Source organism: Dendropsophus ebraccatus, chromosome 15 (assembly GCF_027789765.1).
Source record: "Dendropsophus ebraccatus isolate aDenEbr1 chromosome 15, aDenEbr1.pat, whole genome shotgun sequence".
NCBI classification, from domain to species: Eukaryota; Metazoa; Chordata; class Amphibia; order Anura; family Hylidae; genus Dendropsophus; species Dendropsophus ebraccatus.
In genome coordinates, this window is record NC_091468.1 from 51,624,414 (window position 1) to 51,651,800 (window position 27,387).

Here is a 27,387-nt window from a genome sequence, read left to right on the forward strand (position 1 = left end):
CAGTAACATCACCTACAGGGAGGGGCACACAGTAACATCACCTACAGGGAGGGGCACACAGTAACATCACCTACAGGGGGGGGCACAGTAACATCACCTACAGGGGGGCACACAGTAACATCACCTACAGGGGGGCACACAGTAACATCACCTACAGGGGGGGGGCACTCAGTAACATCACCTACAGGGGGGGGGCACTCAGTAACATCACCTATAGGGGGGGCACAGTAACATCACCTACAGGGGGCGCTGTGTACACTATTGATATCTAGTGACTGACCCCATCAATGATCGTTTCATAAACATCTAATAAGGTTTGATTACAATGCAGACATTTCATCAGACTAGAGGAGACAGTCACTAGTGGAGCTGCTGTAGAACTACAAGCACCAGCAGAGCCACTATCCTCCCGGCTATCACCTCTCAGGTACAGTCCTATACAGACAGTAACACACGCACATCTACCTATCTACCACAGTTATTACCTTCTTCCTACTCCTCACCGATCACCATGTGATTCCTCCCAACAATCCTTTGCGCGGCTGTGACCTCTCACCCCCAGTACGGCAGCCGCGAGGGACCAAACTTCCACGTTGGCGTTTCCTGCGCTGCGGCTGCCCTTGGTGTGTACTGGGGCTTCCAGCGTGTGAGCTGCTCGTTATGGAGACACACGGTGGATTCCTATAGGGCACAGCGTTATTACTGCGGCACTGGTTACAGATAGCAGGCAGTGCCGCTCATTGCTATGGGCACCAGTGTCCTGGGGGTGGCGCTGTGTAGGAGATGCTCTGTGCAGGTTCTCAGGGCAGGAAGCAGCAGCGGGTGGCGCAGCTATGCCGGCCCCGACCAGAGGAGGGCGTCCTCCTCCAGGACAGAGAGCGTCTTCAATGTGTTTGACAGGAACATGAAGAGGAGGCAGAAGAACTGGGCGGCGAGGCAGGCTAATGCCCAGCAGTATGAGTACCTGCGGGAGGAGGTGAGTCACCGCCGTGTGCCACTAGAGGGCGCTCACACCCTGATTTCCCTGTGCAAAATCACAAAATTAAAGGGGTCGTTCATCAATTTTTTTTCTTTCAAATTAACTGAAGCCATAAAGTGCCAGATATTTATAATTTACTTCTACTCGAAAATCTCAAATCGTCCAGTACTTATCAGCTGCTGTATGTCCTGCAGGAAGTGGTGTATCCTTCCCAGTCTGGAGAGCAGGAGAAGTTTTGTATGGGGATTTGCTACTGCTCTGGACAGAGGTGGCAGCAGAGAGCACTGTGTAAGACTGTAGAGTACACCACTTCCTGCAGGACATACAGCAGCTGATAAGTACCGGAAGACTGGAGATTTTATTTTTTTTTTAATAGAAGTCAATTAGAAATCTCTGGCACTTTCACGCACCAGTTGATTTGAAAGAAAAAAACCTTTTGGTGAACAACTTTTACAGCAGCAACAAATCAGTCATTATAAAAAAAAAAAAAAAAAAAAAAAAAATTACATGTGCCAGAGACGTGTCAAAAGTTTTGATCTTTCCCAGTCTGAGTGATCAGACCCCTACTGATTTCTGTATATAGGTGGGAGAAGAGCAAGGCTGAGTGCTTCTATGCCTGGCTTGCTGCCATCTCAGCCTTGCCGCATCGTCTTACAATGGAGCCTGTCTCCTGTAGTGAGATGGAAATCACAGGAAGCCGGAGAGAGAAGCGCTCAGCCATGCTCTTCTCTTGGTTATATGTAGATATCGCCTTTCTCATATGTAGATGTTCTCAGCTGAGAAAAGCTTACGCCGAAACGTCCTGTTGTGTTTATGATGGATATGTACGTTCTACAATAACACTATGAAGCATATAGGGTGAATGCCAAAATTGAATCTTCTCAGATTGAAAAAAATAAACACCACTTCCTGCAGGACATACAGCAGCTGATAAGTACTGGAAGATTGAGATTTTTAATTTAAAAGTTAATTACAAATTTGTATACCTTTCTGTAACCAGTAATATTTTTGCCGGAGTACCCCTTTAAGGGTGCCCTCACACACACTCCTAGTCTGGTGTTTTTCAGGCCAAAAAATAAATAAAACGCCAATGTGGCACATGGCGTTTTTTTCCCCCATGCGTTTGCGTTTTTCTCTGGTGTTTTTGACCTTATGTGTGAATAATGTGTTGTGTGCTTTTGACGTTTTTCGGGTCAGCGTTTTGACCTGAACATGGACCTCATCGCTAAAGTTCATGTTCGGGTCAAAATGCACCCGCTCCAGAAAGGAAGGGGTTAAGGGACCCTTTCCTAGCTGAAGTGGGCACAAGACCTGGCGCACAGAGTCTGCTGTGAGCCGGGTTGCTGGGGGGTGGACAGAACTAACAGTTTGGTCCCCAGGGGGTTAACTTAGAGGGTTTCTTCAGCAAAAATCTTTTTCTTTTAAATCAACTGATATCAAAAATTCATATAGATTTGTAATTTACTTCTATTAAAAAATCTCAAGTCTTCCCATACATATCAGCTGCTGTATGTCCTGCAGGAAATGTTTTATTTTCAGTCTGACACAGTGCTCTCTGCTGACATCTCTGGCCGATACTCAGTTTTCTATAAATCCCCATAGAAAACCGCTCCTGCTCTGGACAGTTCCTGTCTTGGCCAGAGATGGCAGCAGAGAGCGCTCTGTCAAACTGAAAATAAAATTTCCTGCAGGACATACGGCAGCTGATAAGTATGGGAAGACTTGAGATTTTTTATTAGAAGTAAATTACAAATCTATATAACTTTCTGATATCAGTTGATTTGAAAGAAAAAGATTTTCACTGGACAACCCCTTTAAGGCTGTGTGAAGCCGGCCTAATTGTAGTTTTGCAGCAGCTGGAGGGCCACTCTTTGACTCCACCGAGATCCAGGGAGGGGCTGATGTATCCTCCTCTATAGTCCCTACCTAATATCACTAATAGAAGTTTCTAACCTCCTTTATAATTGACTTTTGCAGATTGGAGACCGAGTTGTTGACCGCGTGTTTGATGTGGCCAGGTACGTCGCCGCTCTACACCCCATACGTTCCTCACTGACCAGCTGGCCTATAGGTGACATCGCTAGGACATACTTTTCCTATATTGAGATCTTCCACTACACTGTAATGCAAAGCACCAACGTAAAGTAGTTAGGACAAAGCAGCTTGTGTGTGTGCGACATACAATGCCCAGAACCTTCCAGAATGGTTGATATAAATGTCGGGCAGGTGGTAGGGCCACCTGTTCCATGGAAGCCGATGCAAATCCTAAAGACCTAGCCATAGCTGTCAGGTGAGCGCGCGTTCAGCCCTGATGCCGCCATAAAAATAAACCTTCACATGGCGTATCAGTAACAGATGGAGGGCCGCACGCCAGGTACCGCCATCATTCATCTTCTGGGGAAAAATATGGAGGGACAAAAGTTCCCTGGCTGCAAAGTTTACAGGTTTGTCTGGCATCTCACTGTAAGGTTATGTTCTCATTGCATCTTTTATACATACATATTTATAAGTATACATACAGTATATACATTATAGCAGCAGTGTGTATAGCTGAGTGTAAGTGCAGGCACATTATAGCAGCAGTGTGTATAGCTGAGTGTAAGTGCAAACATTTTATAGCAGCAGTGTGTATAGCTGAGTGTGAGTGCAGGCACATTATAGTAGCAGTGTGTATAGCTGAGTGTAAGTGCAGGCACATTATAGCAGCAGTGTGTATAGCTGAGTGTAAGTGCAAACATTTTATAGCAGCAGTGTGTATAGCTGAGTGTGAGTGCAGGCACATTATAGTAGCAGTGTGTATAGCTGAGTGTTAGTGCAGGCACATTATAGCAGCAGTGTGTATAGCTGAGTGTAAATGCAGGCACATTATCGTAGGAGTGGAGAGGATGGGAAAAACAAGGGCTGACAGAGACTGCAGGGAGCATGAAGGAATGAGCAGGACATATGTGGGCACATACATGCAGCGCTCTCTGTCCGGGGAGAGAGGGGTTACAGCTATGAAGAGATTACCTCCACAGTCCTGTCCCCTGATGTAAGCCCCAGCCTGAAGTGGATCTGCCATGATTTGGAAGGTGAGGGAGACTTTCTGGGTCAGAGTACAGTGCTGTAGACCCCACTATGCAGAACATATTTAATTGTTGTTGTTGTTTTTGCAGAACGTTTCCTTTTGCGTTAGATATTGGTTGTGGAAGAGGTTACATATCCCGTCATCTGACTAAGGTAAGTCTGTGTTCACATGGCTTCTGTCTGCAGCCGCCAGATCACATAACAACACATACATTTTTTATTGCAAAATCTGTTGGAAAACATCATAGAAAAGCCTGGTGAGCTCTACAAAACCTGAGGGAAAATGATGTGTGTATGCCATCTGTGTGGTGACACTGTTTATTACGCTGATGGAAATTATCCGGCAGATATGACGCGTTTTATGACCAGTTAAATGTACGGTGCAGTATTTCCATTTTTCTTTGCTTATTAGAAACATCGAAGATTGTCGGCAGAAAAAGACCTCTGGGTCCATCTAATCTGCCCTTTTAGTATTTCCTTTCTTATTATCTTAGGACAGATATATGTGTATCCCAGGCAGGTTTATGTTCAGTTATTGTGGATTTACCAACCACCTCTGCTGGAAGTTTTTTCCAAGTATCTACTACTCTTTCAGTAAAGTAATATTTTCTTATGTTGCTTCTGATCTTTCCCCCAGCTAATCTCCGTGTCCCCTTGTTCTTGTGTTCAGTTTTCCCTCCTGAACCTTATTTAGTCATTTAATGTATTATAAGGTTTTGGTCATGTCCCCCTGTCTCTTCTTTCCACCAGATTATACAGATTCAAATCCTTAAGTTTTTTCTGATATGTTGTATGCCTGACACCCTCCACCATTTATGCGTTGACCCCAGTGTGACATTCTCCCCTCCCAACTCTGACACGCCTCCATTGATTTTAATGGAGCCGGGTCACAGATGGGAGGGGGTTCCGCCTGTTGAAGTGCTTCGTGCCGGGCCAGTGCTTGGGGATAGACTGGCACCATGCGCTGGAACTGGGCGACAATTCAAAAAAAGGACCACAGCACTGGCATCCCTGCACTGGTCTGTTAATGTAAAAAAACAAAGCGATGTACCTAGTGGTACATTGGCTTTAAGGCTGTCAGAAATCACTACCCCTAAATCCTTCTCATCTGAAGTCTTTGCCAACACAGTACTGCCGATGTGATACTTGGATAGAGGATTCCTCCTCCCCAAGTGCATTATTTTACATTTGGAAACATTGAACTGCAGTTTCCATTGTTTGAACCACATATCTAGTAAAGATAAATAATTTTCCATATTACTGACACCTCCAGGAATATCAACCATATTGCACACTTTTGTGTCATCAGCAACAGACAAAGCTTACCTACCAAGCCTCCTCCTATTTCACTATCCTTACCTACCAAACCTTCTCCTATGTCACTATCCTTACCTACCAAACCTTCCCCTATGTCACTATCCTTACCTAGCAACCCTTCTCTTATGTCACTATCCTTACCTACCAAACCTTCTCCTATGTCACTATCCTTACCTACCAAACCTTCTCCTAGGTCACTATCCTTACCTACCAAACCTTCTCCTATGTCACTATTCTTACCTACCAAACCTTCTCCTATGTCACCATCGTTACCTACCAAACCTTCTCTTATGTCACTAACCTTACCTACCAAACCTTCTCCTATGTCACTATCCTTACCTACCAAACCTTCTCCTATGTCACTATCCTTACCTACCAAACCTTCTCCTATGTCACTAACCTTACCTACCAAACCTTCTCCTATGTCACTATCCTTACCTACCAACCCTTTTCTTATGTCACTATCCTTACCTACCAAACCTTCTCCTATATATCTATACTTACCTACCAAACCTTCTCCTATGTCACTATCCTTACCTACCAAACCTTCTCCTATGTCACTATCCTTACCTACCAAACCTTCTCCTAGGTCACTATTCTTACCTACCAAACCTTCTCCTATGTCACTATCCTTACCTACCAAACCTTCTCCTATGTCACTTACAAACATATTTAAAAGAACAGGGCCCAGACCAGACCCATGTGGCCACCACTTGTTACCAGTCTCTGCTCAGAATATGCTCCATTACCAACAACCCTCAGATATCTATCCTTCACCGACCACAAATCCACTGAACTATCCAGGGGTTAATCCAATTTGCTCTAACTTCTCTATCAGATCTTTATGGGGAACTGTATCAGAGTCTTTGCTGAAGTCCAGATAGGTGATATCCCCGGCACCTTCATCCAGCACTTTTGTGACATAATCAAAGATATCGATGAGATTAGTCTTAGTACATGTGAGTACTGCATGATGCTGCATAATTTCTGCTCACGTCTCCCTATTCAGGACCTTTTTTTGGCCAGACCTTAACATTGGCCACCAACATGTGATCGATGGGATCTTACACCTGGCACTCCCACTGTTTAGCAGTCTGCCAGAGCCGTGTGAACAGAGCTGGACATTGTATAGTGACTGCACTTGGTTCACGGCCATTGAAGTGAATGAGTGCTGAGTTGCAGTAACCTGGCACAGCCAATACACAATGTACAGAGGCGGCAGATTCTGGCTTCATTCTCTTTATATATGGGTGCTGCAGCCATTTCAGACAGCTGATCATTAGGGGTGTCAGACCCCCACCAATCTCATATCCATGATCTATCCTTAGTATAGGCCATCAATATAAAATGCCTGGAAATCTCTTTTGAACAGCTTGTACCGTTGGATAGCTGCTTTTAATCCAAGATCTTTCCTGGGGGCCGTTCGGCAGGTGATGCAGTTATTGTCCTTAAAAAACAACTTTTAAACTTGCAGCCCTGTGTCAAATTGGAGTGGCCTACAGTGTCTATGCCCTAGGCCTGCAATGTCCCTCCGTCCCTCCTCCCCGTCCTCTTCATCATTAGAAATGTCCCAGGCAGGATTTTTCCTAATCATCACTTGTCTGAACACAGCAGAAGTGTTGGATCACTGTGCAGTTTTCAGTCAAGTGATGAATAGGAGAAATCCTGCCTGGGGCGTTCCTAATGATGAGGAGGGCAGGAAGGAGGGACGAAGGGACGTCGCAAGCTTAGGGCACAGACACTCTAGGCCACACCATGTTGGCACAGGGATTCAAGTTTATAAGTTGTTTTTAGGGCAATAACTGCATCACCTGCCGAACGGACCCCAGGACAGATCTTGGATTAAAAGCAGCTATCCGACGGTACAAGCGGTTTGTAGGGGGCAGATTGTGGGTACAGAGTCGCTTTAATTGCAAACCTATCCTGAACTGGAGACAACTCCTTTAATTTGTCCTCATTGAGCAAATTGTTATCTCATATGGTTTTGACTACGAAGCATTTTGTCCTGAAAAAAATAATAAATAAAAAAATTTATGTATTAATATGTGATTTGATCCATTTTTAGCATGAAATAGCCAGCTTTCACATAGACTGTACATACAGCCATATAGTCACTACCTGATGTTATTTGCAGAAAATTCAAAGTGTAACCAGCAGGTGTCACTGTTGTTATAGAGAAAACTAGTGCAGAAAGTTTTCACCAGGTACCTGGTATTCTTCAGCGGCATCTTGTTTATAAATGAAGCCTTGTCATTATGAGAAGCATCTTAAAGAAAGAGGTTCTTGACCCTCATTATTTTCTCTCGCTAGACGAATATAGAAATAATAGTAGCGTTATAATGATCCAATCCATCATTAGAGTGAAGTGCTGGCTGGATTGTAGGGAAGAACTGCACAAATAAGAGCCCCATAATATGATGTTTTTACATCCACTTACTTTGTCTTCAATCTTAGTTTCTGATAACAAAACGGCATTAGGGAATCGCTGTTTATGTGATTCTCTAATATAATTGTTCATCAGTTTATCTCTAGAAGTATTCTCCGACAGCAGATGTATAAGAGTGTGTTCACACGGAGGGGATACGCTGCTTCTTCCTGTAGCAGAAAATAAATAGCATTTCCGCCCCACGACATCATACACATATAATGCACCTACGTCCTTTGGATGATCGGAAGAAGTTTTTGATTAAGGATTCAGACTGGAACAAGCAGGCCTGACAGAATGCCCAGAAATGGTGAATACACAGCAGACTATGCATTTGTCCTATACAGATTTTACCCCTGTACATTAAAAGGGTTAAATCCATAGCATTTCTTTAGCACAGAGAACATGCAGCAGAGATTGACTTCATAACAGTTGTCACTGTCGTATTTTTTATTTTTATTTTTTTTTTGCAGAAATCAATAGTCCAGGCGATTTTAAGAAACTTTGTAATTGGGTTTATTAGGTAAATATGTCATTATCTGCATTCAAAAAGACTTTCCCCAGGTCCCCCCTCTCTCCTCTCTCTCATTCACTGCTCATTATCAGGATATCTCAACTGTTTTACATCAGTCGAGCCCTGTGTAACCTATGGAGAGGGAAGGGGAGAAGAGGAAGGGGGGAAATTAGTCACCAGCAGAGAGCAGAGAAAAAAGGATTACACAGTGGGAGCTGTGGGAAAGGTGGTATTCAGAGGTCAGAGAGGTCAGTGCTGACTTCAGAGGAGATAGCCCGGTGATGTAGCTATAAATTAACTCTTTGTTGCCCTGTTTTGGTGCCTCAACACCTCCCCTCTCCATAAGAGAACCATGAAGACAGGGGGGAGAGCTTTAAACTGCTTTTTCATGATAAAAATGCATTTTCGGCTAATAAACCTAATTACAAAGTTTCTTAAAATCGCCCGTACCATTGATTTCTACAAAAAAAATAAAATAAATAAACGACAGTAATGTTTTCCTGTCTGTATAGGAAACAGCTCTTAAACCTACAGCCCTTCAGCTGTTGTAGTTTTACAACAACTGGAGGGCTGAAGGTTTGACACCTGTGGTATAGGGCATGGTAGAGAGGTCTCTCCTGGCTGCGCCTGTCATGGGTGATTCTTAGGAAGAGGATAATATGCTGGTCAGAGTCCATTGGGGTTCCCCCTCCTTCCTCCCTTGCCCTGGCCAGTATTACCCCTTTTGGTGTAGGCTCTACACTCCGATAAGTAAAGCTGGGGGAAGAAAATGAGTGACTCTGGCCCCCTTGCTACCCCTGTTAGCCTTCTCCTGTCTGATGGCTCCTGCTAATGGTCTTTGCCCAGGAGATGCGGGTGATGGTCAGGGCTGCTAGGCTTCCACTATCTACACTGCACTGCTGGAATCCAGACCACTGATCCAATACATCTGGACATCTCTGGTGACAAAGCCATAGAATAAATATAATAAAATAATCCTGGCAGAATTGGCTCACTTGTGCATTTCCACTCTTAAAGGCCTCACCTGGAAAAATAAAATATATGTGTTCAGACTGGGAATGGGATTAAAAACTTACACCCATTTGCCCCAAACTGGAGCCACATCCATCCCATATTTGCCAGTCTAGAGTCTTTCCCTTTAAGAAGGACGTACACGACTCTCTGCCTCCTACCGGCCGTTTCCATCAATGTTTCTGCTGGAACTAGCTGCGGCTTCTGTCACAGATGTCAGATGAACATACACCCACTCGCTGGCTGCTGTGGGCCTTCTAATCCATCCCTAAATGCGGGAGACAAGCTGTTCACAGAGACACTTGACGTTTTTACCGATGTTATAAATGAGGGAATACAGTTCTCCGCAGAAGAGACGCAGCGGCCGCTTCCACAGTTCACAGCAGATTCATGGCGTGTCTGGCAAACAGCAACCGAAAACAAGTAAAAAGAAATCTCCTCGCCTTTAACTGAATAGATTCTCACTTTCTTTTCCTATTTCCGCGCTCCCCGGAATCTATTTTGCTAATCTCATTCACGAATCAAATCTTGTTGGCCAGGAGAGATGCCAAGTCCTCCTTGTCATGGATGCTAAATAGCTTCCTTCCCCTTTGTCGGCATAGCCGATATAAAACATAGCTAATAGGTGATATAATTTACAGGCCCGGCTCGGATTTTAGGACTTTTGCACTTGGTTTATAACATCTATATTTTATTTTAGCTCGGAATGTTTTTGTTTTTTTGTGGATTTACATTTAAAGTTATGTCTGTGCCCATAGTGCTGCTGGTATGTATAGCTGTTGCATATCATTTACCATCTGCTGGCCTCCTTCCTATACATCAGATTGCTTTTGGCGTCTATCCGTGAATAAACAGCGTTGTTTAGTGTCTGCTCTCTGGAGAGCAGCTCCAGAATATTGGAGCTAGTTGTGTAGCAGAAATTAGCTTAGCTCCTTATATTCATATACATTTAAAGGAATGCTCTATGCACAATGTGTATCGCTTAAAGGGGTACTCTGGAGAATCCAGAAAAATGATACATTGCTTTAATAAAGTTATTTTACATTGTAATGTTACTTCAATAAAGGAGATGTCCGGGCAGTCCTCTTTTTTTTTTTTTTTTACAAGTGCCAGGAAGGGGGAGGATGAAAGAAATAATATGCTCTCACCTCCTCGGCTCCAGCGCTGGTGGCTGTATACCACCATTCTGAGTGGGGGCCTGGGTCCTGAAGTGTCAGGTCCACCCAGCCAGTCAGAAGCCGAAACGGGACCCCACTATAGACACAGACTGGCTGAGCAGACCACACACATCGTGACCCAGGTCCCCACTCAGACCAGGAAGTGTCCAGGGCACCGGAGCGGTGGTATCCGGCCACCAGCGCTAGAGCCAGGGCAGCGAGAGCATGTTATTTCTATTATCCTCCCCTCCCCAGCACTTGTGAAAAAAAAAGATGTCTGCCTGGACTTCTCCTTTAAAATAAATACATAATTTGAGTGGCAGAAGTAAGTGGTGACGTGGCCCCTCTGCTGCCACCAACATTTGTGTCAGGAACTGCAGAGCTGGAATAGTGAATCTGCCCCATGGTTTAAAGTGTCACTGTTGTTTAGTTTTTTTTTTTGCAGAAATCAATAGTACAGGTGATTTTAAGAAACTTTGTAATTGGGTTTATTAGGCAAATATGCCATTATCTGCATTCAAAAAGACTTTCCCCATGTCCCCCCCCCCCTCCCTTTCTCTCTCTCATCCACTGCTCAGTATCAGGAAATCTCAACCCCTTTACATCAGTCGGATCCTGTCTGTGCTATGAAGAGGGGAGAGGGGAGATTAGTCAGCAGCAGAGAGCAAAGAACAAAGAATTACACAGCGGGACCTGTGTGCAAGCTGTATTCAGAGGTCAGAGAGGTCAGTGCTGACATCAGAGGAGATAGCCTGGTGATGTAGCTGTAAATTAACTCTTTGTTGTCCTGTTTTGGTGCCTCATCTCCCTCAACCCTTCCCCTCTCCATAGACAATCATGAAGACAGGGGGAGAGCTTCAAACTGCTTTTTCATGATAAAAATGCATTTTTCGGCTAATAAACCCAATTACAAAGTTTCTTAAAATCATCTGTACTATTGATTTCTGCAAAAGAAACCAAAAACATTTAAACGACAGTGACACTTTAAGGCTAAGGAGGCTCATTGGTTATACTATTTCTTTTCTTTCTTTTTTTATTTTTATTTTACACAATGGAATAAAAACAGACCCAAATTGGTTTCCTATTGTTTACCTACGCCATTGTGTATCACTAGAATCACAAATGGAAAGTCCATGTCATGTCAGATACCCGCCATTAATTGTTCTTTTATATAATCCAGCTCAGATTGCAGGTTTCTCAGACCTTTCATGACGCTTTAGCACTTGGCAGTTTTTCAGGCCGATACAAACCTGTCATTTCCAGAGAACACGGCAGAACATTATCCTTCCCGAAAACCCTAAACTGATGCTATTCCGAGCGAGGTACCTGGGAAGACAGACAATCAATAAGCACAGATGTCTCAGCGGCTGCCTTCTGAGACATATTTACCACCATGCTGGGCTCTAAGTCTTGTCAGAAGGCATCAGCGCTCGTTCCGTCCCCGACACTACACATAGCAATACATCACAGGCCTAAATAAAGTTGCACAATGCATTGTAATTGGAATTTCCACTTGTGTCTATATAGCGGCATTATTTAATAATTTTGCTCGGGGATTGGAGTTTTTTTCTGCTTCTGTTTGTGCATAATGGCTGATATCTCTGCGTTATTGCTCCAGTAAATATATGTGTGTGCAGGAATTCTGGTACTAAACATGACCGAGGCTGACTCCTACTGTGATGTACGGCCCGAGATACTGCCGGCTGCTTGGAATAACGCCATAAACCGTTGGGAAAGTAAAATAACACTGCGAGTGTGGCTGATGCATGGGATGGTGTATATTTTTCTGCTTATGTGGGCTGTTCTTATCAACACTATTTATAGGGGCTATTTATTTGGAGACTTGTATAGACTGGGAATTCATGGCCTTGTTCTGCTTTTATTTGTAGGAAACGGTAGAAAGATTAGTTCAAGCCGATGTGTGCGAGGAAGCGCTGGTAAGAGAGACATCCTGTGTTTTTGTTAGGATCTTTCAACTGCTATAAAAAAAAAAAAAAAAAAAAAAAAAACTACCTGTAAATGCTATTCACACCATGAGTTCAGTGCACGGTCTAATATACATACTTTCCTTTAGCTAGGGATTGTCCGTATGATCTAATAGGCCATAGCTTTGTATCTCCAGTATCTTGAAGGGTTATAGTTTCTTAGTTTTGGATAGAATTGAATTTAAAGGGGTATTCCAAAGAAATGCTTCTGCAGTTAACACCAGCCAGGGTAGCAGAATCAGTAACCTGTACTCACCTGCCCCCAATCCCATACCAGTGCCTTTCCAATTAGGAGGGGGGCATTTCCTGCTTCCTGTTCTCTATCCCAAAGGGCATGTTCAGACTACGAAATCTGCGCAGAGAACTTTTAGCAGATTCCGCCGGTCGCCCCCACTTGAGTCTGCCCCCATCCTATAGACTCTATTCGATGTCCAGGCGGATTCCGCCATCCGCCCTAAGAATTGACATGTCTATTCTTCGGGCGGACGGTGGAATCCACATGGTCATAAAATGGAGTCTACAGGACTGGCAAAGATTCAAGTGGGAGCGGCGGAATCCACTGGAAGCTCTCAGCATGGATTCCGTAGTGTGAACGCACCCAAAGTGTAAAAAATGACTGCTTTTTCTATCTGTGGTTGAGGCAGATCACCAAAACAGCCAGTGATTGCCCAGCATGCCGGGATGGTGAACATAGAGTGGTAACAATAAGCAGAGAGGGTCGATTGGCCTCCATGTAACCCTGTCTCCAAGCTCTATAGGCAATTCCTTCCTCCTCATGGCTTGGTGATTTCTCATATGTATTGTCAGCTGTCAGACCTTCTATAGACAGGGATGTGTTTTCTCAAATCCCAACCAGTCAATTGAATTTACTTGAATAATTGAAGTACAGTGATGCCTTGGATTACAAGCATAATTCGTTCCGGGCTGTGCTTGTAATCCAAATCCACTCTTAAACCAAAGCAAAATTTCCCATAAGAAATTATTGAAATGCAGACAATTGGTTCCACACCCCAAAAATAATGATTTTGTATTCTGAATAATATGTTGAACAGATGAAACAAACAATGAGAAACAGCTGAATATGTTATATTATAAGTTGCTGTACAGTATAGCAATCAGCGTGCGGAGTATAATGTATAGTAAGTGCTTAAACCTTAAAAACAGTAGCAGTTTGTAGATATAGGATAAAAACTGCAAACCCATAATGCAGTTGCGTAGTACAACAGGCTAGAATAGAGAAGCAGGGCTGCTGTCAGAGATCTGTGTGGTCACATGACAGCAATGGGGAAGGGGTGTGTGTTCAGAATGAACCAATCAGGAAGTGAGAATCACAGCTGTGCAGGAGGACAGTGACAAAACTTCTTTATACAGCAGTGTGTATAGCTGAGTGTGAGTGCAGGCAGATTATAGTAGCAGCGTGTATAGCTGAGTGTAAGTGCAGGCACATTATAGCAGCAGTGTGTATAGCTGAGTGTAAGTGCAGGCACATTATAGGAATGGAGAGGATAGGAAACACAAGGACTGACAGAGACTGCAGGGAGCATGAAGGAATGAGCAGGGCAGATGTGGTCACAGTTTAGCAGCACTCTTTGTTCAGGGAGAGAGGCGTTACAACTATGAAGAGATTATCTCCACAGTCCTGTCCCCTGACGTAAGTCCCAGCCTGAGGTGGATGTGCTATGATTTGGAAGGTGAAGGAGACTTCCTGGGTCAGAGTACACTGCTGTAGACCCTGCTATGCAAACCATGCCCCTCCTCCACTCCCCTTCCCCCCCAGTACAGGGAGCTCTTAAACCAAAGCAATGCTCTTAATCCATGCTACAATTTTGAAAAACTCTGAGCTCTTCTTGCAAAACACTCTTAATCCAAGTTACTCTTAAAACAAGGTACCACTGTACTTGAATAATAAATAACCTTGGCAAATTTTCTATTTTTCAATAACTTTTAAAAACCGTTCTTAAATAATGTTCTCACCTTCTCATTATGCATTATTGAATGTAGAATGATGGGGGAAAACTTGAATGTTTTTGATTCTAGCCAAAGGTATAAGAGACGTTGCGTGTAGATGACTGCAGCACCGTTTTTATTCCTTAATCGGCTAGATTTTTCTTACCGTGCAGTAACATAAATAAGCACATCTTATCATTTGTCAGACAACAAAGAGGTAAGAAAAATAAGCAAAAATTGACTAAAATTGCAAGTGAGTCACTTTTACAATCACTGTCGACAGCTACACAATTTTCTTCATTGTAATTCTATTATGGTTTACGTCTCCAGAAAAGCTGCGCGGCTTCTGAAATCCCAACAATAAATGTAATGGCAGATGAAGAATTTCTGCCCTTTAAGGATAATACGTTTGACCTTGTTGTCAGCAGTTTAAGGTATGAACTTTACTTCATTGTCATTGCTGCAATTTCTAGTGTCAAATCACCATACTAACATGTTCATAGTTTGTATTTTTTTGTTAGTTTGGTCTCTTACATTATATGAAGATGATGTTGACTGATGTGGATTTTAAGATATACTTTCTGTATTACTAAGAAAGGGAATTGCTTCACATAAGTTAACAGTATAGAGAATTGATGATATAATCTCAAGACCAACTCAGGTTCCCTTAAAGTTCAAGCCACCTCTTTAAAGCGGCACTATCAGCAGGTTCTTCCCAGGGAACCTGCTGATATGCTGCAGTAGCTGTGTCCCCCAGGAGCAGATTGCTGATAATTAGGTGTCTCTGCTCCCCTGCACTGTTTAGTAAATTGGTAAATGCTCTTATGCAAATTCCTTGCTTAAGAGCATTTAGGGCATTGCTGGCAGGCTCCGAGCACTGCCGCACCCCGCCTAGCCCATCCTCTTCCCTCCCACCCACTATGCATATTCATATATACATAGTTGGCTCTATGTACGCCGCCGCCGCAGGGAAGCTGTCCCGCCAGCCCAGCCTGCCCCCTCCTTTGCGGCTCACTATGTGGGCGGCCCTGAGCAACCCCCTCCGCCCGCCCAGCCCGCCCCCTCCCTTGCCGCTCAGCTGATAGCCGATCAGGAGCCCAGAAAAGTATGCTGCTCATTGTCACAGTTTGCAGATAGCAGGAGTGTGATCGGCACTGGGAGCCTGGGCTGAGGTGGATGTCGGCTGTCAGCTAAACGGCAAGGGAGGGGGCGTGCTGGGCGGGAGGAGGGGGTCGATCAGGGCCACCCACTAAGAATAAACATCGTGAGCAGCTATGGAGGGGGCGGGCTGGGTATTATCTCATTATTTATCCCACATAATGAATGCTATAAAAATAGAATGTACAACAGAATGTACAACTTGTCCCGCAAAAAACAAGCTATGTCGCCAAAAAATGAAAAGGTTATGGCCCTTGGGAGGTGACAGTGAAATAACTAAGAAAATTGCTTGATCATTAAAGGTGCATTCACACTACGGAATCCGCTCAGATTCCACCGCCCACGCGTGCTCCCACTTGAATCTCCGCCTGTCCCATAGACTCCATCCTATGCTCAGACAGATTCCACTGTCCGCCCCAAAAATTGACATTGGGTGGATGGCGGAATCTGCCATAAATAAAATGGAGATTTAAGCGGGGGCGAACAGGAGAATCCTCAGGAACTTCTCCGTGCCGATTCCGTAATGTGAACACATCCTTAGGGGTTAAACTCTTTAAAGTGGGTATATATATATATATATATATATATATATTTAACAAAACACAACAATCACTGAACTCAGGGAGAACAGTGAAAAATTCCAATGGAGTACTCATTTAAGAGTCTCCATTGATTGTCCCATACTAAATTTGAATATGCAAAAAAGGGGTCCGTGGAGCCTCAGTTACGAGTTTCAAAACACGGGAATAGCCAGATATCCCTCTCTCCAGAGAAGGAAGCCCATTGCCAAGGGGTGCCTCCTAGTGGGGACAGCACCAAACCACCCTGATACGTGGTCCCTCAGGTCCTTACTCTGTTACGAGCTTTGGGACCTAAATAGGGAAACACCAGGGTGGCCCCTGCAAGTCGAAGTCTAACTCTGTGGCGAGTATAACGACATAAGACAAGGGTTACCAAGGCTAGGCATCCATCCACAGACTGCAGTTTCGGGGTATTTGCCCCTCGTCAGTGTGGAGCAGGATTCTGGCTACTGGGGCAATGATAAATAGACCAACAAAACACAACAATCACTGAACTCAGGGAGAATAGTGAAAAATTCCAATGGAGTACTCATTTAAGAGTCTCCATTGATTGTCCCATACTAAATTTGAATATGCAAAAAAGGGGTCCGTGGAGCCTCAGTTACGAGTCTCAAAACACTTGCAGGGGCCACCCTGGTGTTTCCCTATTTAGGTCCCAAAGCTCGTAACAGAGTGAGGACCTGAGGGACTACGTATCAGGGTGGTTTGGTGCTCTCCCCACTAGGAGGCACCCCTTGGCAATGGGCTTCCTTCTCTGGAGAGAGGGATATCTGGCTATTCCCGTGTTTTGAGACTCGTAACTGAGGCTCCACGGACCCCTTTTTTTGCATATATTTATATTTACCTGCCACCAATTCACTCCTCCATAGAAGTCATTGAGTCAACTTGAGACTACATGGTATGGTGCACGTGGTTGCTGTAAAGCATAAAGCTAAATGCAAGATAGCTGTCCCCACAGTCATCTACAAAAAAAAAAAAATGAAAAGAATCTACAATCAGAAAATAAAATCACATAAGAAAATAATAATTATTTACAGTATCCAGTTTTAATTAGTAAAAAAAAAAATCAAATAAGGTTCTACTTCTTCCTTGTACACAACTCCCCCTAGTGAAGATAACCTGAACCTATAATATCTCCTTCTGTATTCTTGGCTTGACCCAGTGGCGTAACTAGAAATGACTGGGCCCCATAGCAAACTTTTGATTGGCCTCCCCCCTTCCCAGCTACACACATAAAAAGGCACCCTACATATAGTAGATGCACACATTCACATGTACATACACATAAGTATGCTCACTTTTTATGTAGGGAAGCTCTGGGGTGTTCAGTTTTTTTACAGTCACTCCTCTTCCCCTGCAGCAGCAGCAGCTGTCTGTGTGCGGCTTTATCCCCCCTTTTCCTCTGTTCTGACATGGAAGGGGAGCAGGATGAAGCCTGAGCTCATAAGGAGAAGATGGGGGAAGGGCTGGGGGTTTGGGGGAGGGCCCCCCCCCTCTACATCTTCCTGGCTGTCATAATCACGGTCTCTATATAATAAGTAGGTAGTTGTCCAGCTTACTGTATAGAGCCTGTGCCTGGGATGACAGGCAAGAGTATACTGAGTGGCTGGGGTCAGGAAACTTCTAAACTAGGAGGCCGCCCCTACTGGGCCCCCTGATGCTGTGGGCCCCGTAGCAGCTGCTATGGCTGCTCTAGTGGTAGTTAGGCCCCTGGCTTGACCTAAAGTTCTTCTTGTGTGAACCAGCCCCTCTAGCCCTGAAAGTGACACCTTCCTGCTTCCCTTGCTGTCTCTGTGCCCCTCGGCCTCTTCCAGCGATCTCATCCTAAGCATTCCATATTCCTTAGCAGGAGAATATGAGGCCTTGGTGTCTATTACACAAAGACATCATATTCTTTCTCTTTTCATATCCTGTCATATAAATAAATTACTCTTTATAGTTTCCCCAAATTATTTTGTTCTTCAATGCATTTTTCAGTAATACTTTTTTATGCTTTCTTGCAGTTTACATTGGGTGAATGACCTACCTAGAGCGTTTCAAGAGGTAATAAAGATAGTTTTATTATTAAAGTACATCCCAGCACTTGGCGTTAGGCACTTTGCCTTTGCCTAAAGAGTGATGCCATCTCATTTAGTTGCATCTTTTACAATCATGTAATTACCTCAACCCCTTGGGATTATTTCCTCTATTACACTAAATAAATAGACTATATAATTATATTTGCAATATGTAAATGGATCATCTGCTGTTTTTTCCCTCTAAATATGGGTAATAAAGTCTGCCTATTACTCTAAGGAGGTTGGCCACTTTGATCAATCCTGCAATGAAGGATGAAGGGAACATTTCCTTTGGTTAAAAATCACAGTGATTCACTTTTTTGGGTCTGATTGATCAGAAATCTGTTTGGGAGTTAAAGGAGAACTCTGGCCTAAATGTATTTTTTAATATGTTATCACATAAGCAAAGTTATACAGATTCCTAATGTACACTAATTATGGGAAATGCACATATAGTACTATTTCCCTCAGTGTAGTAGATCAAACAGGCTTTAATTTCTCAAAAAAAAAAAAAAAATTTGATGTCACGAATCGGTTGTATTTACATGAGGGGGCAGGGGGCCCAGTATATGTAGCCATTACATGGTAACTATAGCAGGGGCCTTCCCTGTGCTTTACTCACAAAATTCAGCTGCTTAAACTCCAGCTAGACATACACCGAACAGTTAGTGCCCTACGTTTTTCTTTCATTTGGATCTATACAGTGTAAATGCTAAATCAGCATTCATAGGAGTGGATTTAAAGGCTTTGTCCAGCGAAAATCTCTTTATTTTAAATCAACTGGTTTCAGAAGGTTATATAGATTTGTAATTTACTTCTATTTAAAAATTTAATGTCTTCACACACTTATCAACTGCTGTATGTCCTGCAGAAAGTGGTGGTTTCTTTTCAGTCTGACAGAGTGCTCTCTGCTGCCACCTCTGTCCGATACAGGAACTGTCCAGAGCAAGAAAGGTTTTGTTTTCTATGGGGATTTGCTACTGCTCTGGACAGTTCCTGTATCGGACAGAGGTGGCAGCAGAGAGCACTGTGTCAGACTGGAAAGAATACACCACTTCCTGCAGGACATACAGCAGTTGATAAGTATGGGAAGACTTGGGATTTTTAAATAGAAGTAAATTACAAATCTATATAACTTTCTGAAACCAGTTGATTTGGAAGAAAAAGATTTTCGCTGGATAACCGCTTTAAGGAACAATGGCTGTAATAATATAAATAACTTGCCAGCATTTTTTTTACTTTTACCTTTTTACCTTTTTTTTTTTTATTCATGTGTTTCCAGATTCATCGGGTGCTTAAGAATGACGGCGTATTCATCGGGGCCATGTTTGGTGGAGAAACACTATATGAACTCCGCTGCTCATTGCAGCTGGCAGAGATTGAAAGAGAAGGAGGATTTTCCCCACATGTGTCCCCATTCACAGCTGTAAATGACCTGGGGAATCTGATGGGGAGAGCTGGCTTCAACATGTTGACTGTTGTAAGTAATAAAAAGTTATGTTTGATGGCTGCATTACATGTTATTGGGTTTAGTAGGTCTCCAGGCCAAGTGTATGCCATGTGTATGAATAGCTGCATGTTACAGAAATTCAAGGTACACCGAAGCGTGAGTCCCTAGGTGAATTTGTTTTGCTTGAGTAAAGTTGGCCATACACATTAGATTAAAGGTGAAGTCCAGTGAAATTTTTTATTAAAGTATTGTATTGCCCCCCAAAACTTCTACAAATCACCAATATACACTTATTATGGAAGATGCTTATAAAGTGCTTTTTTTCTCTGCACTTACTACTGCATTAAGGCTTCACTTCCTGGATAAAATGGTGATGTCACTTCCTGGATAACATGGTGATGTCACTTCCTGGATCCCAGAGCTGTGCGGGCTGTGGCTGCTGGAGAGGATAATGGCAGGGGGACACTGAGGGACACAGTGCACTGAAGGGACATCCCTCTGCCATCATCCTCTCCAGCAGCCACAGCCCGCACAGCTCTAGGAGTCGGGTCGCAACATCACCATTTTACCCAGGAAGTGACATCACCATTTTATCCAGGAAGTGACATCACCATGTTATCCAGAAAGTGAAGCCTTGATGCAGTAGTAAGTGCAGGGAAAAAAGCACTTTATAAGTATTTCCCCTAATAGGTGTATATTGGTGATTTGTATAACTTTTGGGAGGCAATACTATACTTTAATAAAACATTTTTGCCGACTTCTCCTTTAATGGTGGCCAAACTCTGCAAGTTCAGCAGAATTGGGTGACCAGCTGTCTCCAGACTCTTACAGGAAAGAAGGTTCCTGTACAAGCCTTAGGGCCCTATTCCACAGTAACGATAATCGGCCGGATCGGGCCCATTTGGCCCGATTCGGCCGATTATCGTTTGCTGAAATAGAGAGAACGATCAGCCGATGATCTTGTCATCGGCTGATCGTTCATTTAGGGCCAGACCTAAAATCATCGTTCCCCCACAGCGCATCGCTACGGTTGAATAGCGGTGCGCGGCGGGCGACCGACGATTTGAGAAGAAACAGCAGCATCATCATCATACATTACCTGGCTGCAGGGCTTCTTGTCTGCGCTGTCTTCATCCCCGGGTCCCGCGCGCTCTATCTTCTGAATGGCCGGTCAGCTGATGGAGCGCTCAGCCAATCACAGGCCGGGTCCGCCGCGGCCTGTGATTGGCTGAGTGTGGCCTGTCAGCTGACCGGCCATTCAGAAGATAGAGCGCGGGGGACCCGGGGAGGAGACGGAGCGGAGGACAAGCCCTGCAGCCAGGTAATGTATGATGATGCTGCAAGGGCTGCAAGGACATCGGTAACGATGTCCTTGCAGCCCTCGCTCAACGATCATCGGGCCGTGGAATAGGCCCAGTAAACGAGCGGCACTTGTTTACAACGTTGATCGGGCCCTCCTCGGCCGTGGAATAGGACCCTTACTCCTAGGGGACATAGCCCTTTGCAAGAGGGGGAGGAGGTTACTTGCTTAGGACTTGAAGCAGTTACTACAGAGAGAATGTATGACTGAACTGACCATTCCCCAGCTAGAACAGCTTATTGCTGGGGTTCTTGTAAGTCAAGGATGGGGAACCTCCGGCCCTCCAGCTGTTGCAAAACTACAATTCCCATCATGCCTGGACAGCCAAAGCTGAAGGTTCCCCATCCCTGTTGTGTAAGGTATCCATCAGAACATGAAGACAAAATTTCCCCCTTTCACTGCTGTGCAGGTAGAAGCAAAGGATTTAGCGAGGGACTGTCTTCATCTGATTGAACAGGCTTATGTTTTATGGCTGTTAAAATCCATCTGCTCCATGTCATTCATTTTATAGACAATCTGTAGCCGTGATGGCACGCCTATAAATTTATACTGCTCACTGGCATTGGTCACCTCTTTAACCCCAGCACCCAGTCCATAACTCATAAAAGCAGGGCAGTGTCACTGAGTGATATATTACCCGGTGACATGATAAAAATATAAGAACACCCAATCATTCAGTCTGAGCCGAGGTGTCTCGTGTGCCTGGGCTAATCTTTCTCTCCGCGCAGGATACAGATGAAATCCAGGTTCACTATCCTGGGATGTTTGAGCTGATGAAAGATTTACAAGGTGGGTGATTTTTAGCGTTTTCTTTCATAGTGTGATGGTATAGGGTTGCGATAGGTCACTGACGTCTGTGGAAGAGTTTATGTAATTCTTGCACTAGCCGATGTTCATTGATAGAGCGACAGATTGCTACCGAGCTTGTGTATCCCGAAGCCTTGTGATGTCCATCATAACAAGCAGAAGTAATTGTGACAGATCTGAACTGGTCCAGTATGTTATTGTGGATAACTGTGTAACCAGCAAAACATTAGAATCTGTTCTCCTAATTGCTAAAACATGTCCTAAAACTAAGATATGTCTCCATCTACTATGTATTAGATAGAATTCAATGGTATGGATTAACTGTGCATGGTTTATTGCAAAAAAAAAAAGTGTCAACATACATTGTAATGACTGTGAACATCTCCCACTATTGGACTGTAACACAGTCTGCAGTTTAAGTGGTACCACACACACTCCAGATCTGTCTCCCACCTATCCTGGTCTTGCATTACCAACACCTAAACTTTTTACTCAACTTCTGACATGTCGTAGCAACATGTAATGATTGGTGGGGGTCCGGCTTCTGATACGTCAACCAGTCGCTAGAACAAAGGGGCAGAATTACTTGGCAGATCACTTTGGCTTTCCTCGAGGAGCTTGGATACCATGACTCCTCGTCATGTCTCATACAGATACATAGAGACTGTCATGGCATCCATACTTTGCCTGGTATCCTCATTGTAGGGCCGTGGAAGAAGATGAGTGAATCTGCAGTAAGAATTTCAGAGTCGGATGCATCAGCTCTTGTTTTGTTTAGTCTTCTAAAGTTTGTTCTGTTCCCCAAGTGATACAAGTCACCAAAGACACCGAGGTCTCCCGGGACTGTGTGACCCCAGATTTCTCATGGAAATCAGTACACTTAGAAAGCAGAACAACTTTTCTGAGGGTAAACAAGCAGCACTGGGGTCCTGGGTTTGAATCCCACCAAGAACAACATCTGTAAAGAGTTTGTATGTTCTCTCCGTGTTTACGCGGGTTTCCTCCGGGTACTCTGGTTTCCTCCCACACCCAAAGCCATACAGATAGGTGAAGTGCTGCGGAATCTGTGTGTGCTATACAAATACAAAAAAAAAACATACTGAGGTTTATTTTATAGAGAAGTTTCTATTCAGCAGAGAAGCATTGATCCCAAATTATGTAGCGCCCATGTTGTTTCAATTATGTCTTTTAAGATGGTGCAAGCAGATATTCTTTTACATAGGTTTGGGATATCGGTGTCCCTCAAATAAATTTAGTAATTTACACCATGTTTTAGGCCATTTTTGACAATCCCGTCATATAATATTTTTTAGTTTGGAGTTTTGACACAGGACAATTGACATATTTGCTATACTAGAGGATATCCCAAAGAGGGACACTACTTTCTCAAGAAGTGCTCCTTAGTATTCATCTTTTCCAGAACCTCCTTACCATGTTTCACATTCTGTCCTGAAAAGGATTAAAAGCAGATGGGAAATTAAAGTCATTTTTATGTCTATGTATGTTCTAGGTATGGGCGAGAGCAACTGTGCTTGGAACAGGAGATGCCTTCTGCACAGGGATTCAATGCTTGCAGCTGCAGCCATATATCAAGGTAACACGCTGTTCTTCTATCCTTTTTTGCCATTCAAAAATCGTTTATTCCTGGTTTACCAGTTACTGAGAATATTATACACTCTGACTTGACCTTGTTCCTCAGTACAGCAATGGACCGAACCTTATTTACATGCTTCGTAGTGCCAAGAACATTTTTTTTTTTAATATAAAGATATAGGGGGAGAGTAACAAACATGGTGTAAAGTGAAACTGGCTCAGTTGCCCCTAGCAACCAATCAGATTCCACCTTTCATTCCTCACAGACTCTTTTGGAAAATGAAAGGTGGAATCTGATTGGTTGCTAGGGGCAACTGAGCCAGTTTCACTTTACACCATGTTTGATAAATCTCCCCCATAGTTTAATAATATTTAACCCCCCTTTAGCAGCTTCTGTAAAGTACTCTTGGGTTAGGAATAGTCCCAAGTGAACAACCCCTTGTTAGAATATTGGACTAAAGTTGGGCTTTTCAGATTTAAATTACTTTAACAAGCAGTCAGAAAAAAAATCCCATCAGATGCCACCATAGATTATAAGTAGTTCTTTTCCCCCATTGGCATTGTCCTTCCCGGCTCTGTGCAGCACAGTTGTTTTTATGCCGAGGTCTGAGGGGCTGTCTTTTAGTTTTATATTTACCAGCATAATACACTGTAATATCTGTCAGTGCAAAGGAAGAAAAAAATCTAAAGGTTTTAGAAAATAGAATACATTTGTCTTATACAAACTATTGTTTTTTGAAACAAATATAATGATATAATGTAAAAAAAAAAACACATATACACATCTCACACCATCACTTCTGTGTACAATAAAACTGATGTGTTTGTCCATACCACCATCTAAAAAAAAAAAAAAAAAAAGTTTGTATGTACCCCAAAAAGGTACCACTAAAAAACACATATTGAGCCTCCCTGCTATTACAGCATACTGATGAAACTGTGCCCACGCCATCACCTTCAGTTGGCAATTGAATTATACAGCTGACTTTAACTGTCCCTTTACACACACAGATTATCTGACAGATATCTGGCAGATTTTTGCAGCCAAAGCCAGAAATGGATTTGAAAAGAAGAGAAATCTCAGTCTTTCCTTTATGACCTGATCTCTGTTCATAGTCTGTTCCTGGCTTTGGCTGCAAACATCTACCAGATATCTGTCATATGATCTGTGTGTGTAAAGGGACCCTAATGTCTGGGATAAGCATTAACCTCATCTCAGACATGCAACCACTTAGATGCTGTATTCTGTATAGACTGCACCATCTGAGTGGGCAAATGGAGGGGCCACCTCCATTGGCTATCATGCATTGCCAGGGTAGGGTGTCATTGGGTTGCTATGGCAACTGTGGACCCAACAATGCCACCCCCATATCTATAAAGTACAGAAGTGTATTAGACCCTACCAAAGGTGGAGCCTCATTTTTACACTGACAGGCATAATACTCTGCAGTACAGAAGTATTAAGGTGCATTATATGAACCACACTTTATTTACTCCTTACATTGAATATTATAAAGGCATTGCCAAAATTGCTGTGTTTTAAAAGGATTATCCAGGATTACAAAAAGCACAGCTACTTTATTGCAAAAACAGCACCTCCCTTGTCCCCAGAATGTGTGTGGTATTGCAGTTTAATCAATGGAACTGAGCTACAATATTACACCTAAAGGCCCCTTTCACATTGAGCAAGAATGTCGGAATTCCGCGGTGGAGCTCTCCGCCGCGGAATCTCGCCGTGCTCAGTGTGCTGCTTTGAGCGGAGAGGGGAGGAAGCGGACACACACGCGCGCCCTCTCCTTCACTCAAAGCAGCACACTGAGCACTGCGGAATTCTGGCGTTCTTGCTCAGTGTGAACGGGGCCAAACTGCGGGCAGGAGAGGTGCTGTTTCTGTAGGAAAGCAGCTATGTATTTCTAAGCCTCAGCAACCCCTTTAATAACCCCACCTCATGAAAAATTTAGTAAAAAGTGATGGAGAATTTGTGTCCCAAAATGGTACAACAAGTACCAGTATTCTCCCAGTGCAGTGCAGAATTTTTTCCCATAAAAATAAAACTAAAAAAAAACAAAACTCGCTTTTCCCGTCCCCAAAATGATGGCATAAATTAAAAAAAATAAAGAGACGAAAAATTTGAGAAAACTCTCTGTCATTCAGTATTGAACAATGCTGAGTCATTAATGGGGTTAAAAATCTGATGGGACTGCAGGTAAGGGTCTAACATGTCTGGCATCATTCTCCTGTACTATAGTATTAGCTTGATCTCAGAAACATCGGCCTGATGAATAAAATGTTGAACCAGAGAGGAGGGTTTTTGCAGACGAGCACAAACAGATGAGCTCCGGCCCAGGTGTCAGGTGTAATGGAAACAAATCATGGCTGGATTTTATCTTCCTTTGATCTACTGTACAGATCTGTCCCTAATATAAGCGTCCTGTTTCTGTAGAGATGTATGGAGAGGAGGATGGCTCTGTACCAGCTACATTTCAGATCTACTGTATGATCGGGTGGAAACCTCATGAATCACAGGTAATATGTTATATAAGAATACGTATATGTGACTTACATAACCCCTACATATTCCGCATTGACATAACTCATATCAGTCCATATGTCCCCTATGAGGAGGACCCTAATATATTACTGTAATATAAATCATATAACCGTACTATATGTGTGTTCAGTATAGCAGAACTATGTGTGGACATAGTGGCACAATGTATGTGTACAAGATAGCTTAGCTGTGGTATGTATGTGGGATATAGCGGTACTGTGTATGTGTGGGGTTTTGTAGTATTGTATGTTTGTAATATAGCACTATTACGTATACATTATTGTTAAAGGATGTCAACATGAGTTAGGATGGGTTCACCCTGTGTTTTTGCAATCAGTTTGTTTTTCATCCGTTTTATGCAAAAAAAACGATGAAAGAATGGATGCATCAGTGTGACCCTATTTTGATCCATTTTTCCATTGACTTCCATTATATATAAAAGGAATTAAAAAAAACGGACCAAAACGCATCTGTTTGCTATGTGTATACGCTCCAGCCGGGACCCCATAGACAGCAAGCCATCGTATTTTTTCATATTAACTAGGGCCGTTGTTGCAATCAGCTACAACGGCTGTAGAAATACGAAAAAATACGTTGAGTGAACATAGCCTTATAATGGAAGTCAATGGAAAATTGGATCAAAAAGGGTTCACACAAATGCATCCATTCTTTTATCCGTTTTTTGCATAAAACTGATGAAAAAAAAAACGGATTGCGAAAACACAGTGTGAACCCATCTTAACTCGTTTTGACTGTAGTACCACAACCTGTGGGTAGAGGGGGCCAGGGAGCCCTATATCTCAAAAAATAGGCAGGTCCTGGAGGTAGGAGCCACATCTGGGGACATGCAAGTGTGCTCCTTAGGTGCATTTGAACCCAGATTTCAAGTGTCGTACAAAAATTATGCTGCCCCATGAGCCACTGTGCTACCATTATATATACAGAAAATATATATATTTTACATTTCCATACAATGCTCATAATAATTATAACAACATGTTAGCCATTACCCTAATGTCCATGTCGTCATATCTACATTAAACTATAAATGATTACTGATGTTACACTTCTCTGTGTCACTAGTACTAAATAACAGAAACATTTATAGGAAATGAATGAAATGTTTTTTCGCTCCATAAAATAACCTGACTGTCATCACACATATTGCCTTCAATGAGATTGTGTGGTGATCCAATTTCGCCCCAAGTAAAAATTGCTGACAGAATGGAAAAATTTTCCTCTCTCTTTTTGTTCTTTCAGGCAAAGCCAGCCAAGAGGGGCTCCGCCACAATGTCATTCGGACAACTAGGAAGAGTAAATGAAATAGTTTCAAATTCTAAAAAAGAGGACACCTAAAAACAGCACACAATAGATTTGTCTATGAAAAATTGCTAAAATGGGTTTTATAATAAATATTATTAATGGTGAA

General features: G+C 43.1%; 2 protein-coding genes across 2 annotated transcripts in view; one reads left to right on the forward strand and one right to left on the reverse strand.

The window, feature by feature from the left end:
- ESF1 (ESF1 nucleolar pre-rRNA processing protein homolog) overlaps nt 1-959 on the reverse strand; it is a 62,558-nt gene extending 61,599 nt beyond the window's left edge. The window contains exon 1 of the mRNA XM_069954392.1: nt 486-959. The gene's annotated coding sequence lies outside the window, so the exon portion shown is untranslated. The remainder of the gene's footprint in view (nt 1-485) is intronic.
- Nucleotides 570-27,387, forward strand: NDUFAF5 (NADH:ubiquinone oxidoreductase complex assembly factor 5). Its single transcript, XM_069954393.1, has 11 exons — nt 570-976; nt 2,957-2,997; nt 4,135-4,198; nt 12,359-12,406; nt 14,732-14,835; nt 18,144-18,183; nt 19,480-19,677; nt 21,736-21,796; nt 23,325-23,408; nt 25,851-25,933; nt 27,219-27,387. The coding sequence occupies exons 1-11, from the start codon at nt 746-748 to the stop codon at nt 27,312-27,314; spliced, it is 1,050 nt and encodes a 349-aa protein (XP_069810494.1). The 5' UTR covers nt 570-745; the 3' UTR covers nt 27,315-27,387.

What these genes read in the sequence shown, in the direction of transcription:
- NDUFAF5 (XM_069954393.1), top strand. Translation starts at nt 746, where the DNA reads ATGGGCACCAGTGTCCTGGGGGTGGCGCTGTGTAGGAGATGCTCTGTG. An exon ending in ATGAGTACCTGCGGGAGGAG is followed by an intron (nt 977 to 2,956) that starts GTGAGTCACCGC and finishes TGACTTTTGCAG; the next exon opens with ATTGGAGACCGAGTTGTTGA. An exon ending in CTTGTTGTCAGCAGTTTAAG is followed by an intron (nt 14,836 to 18,143) that starts GTATGAACTTTA and finishes GCTTTCTTGCAG; the next exon opens with TTTACATTGGGTGAATGACC.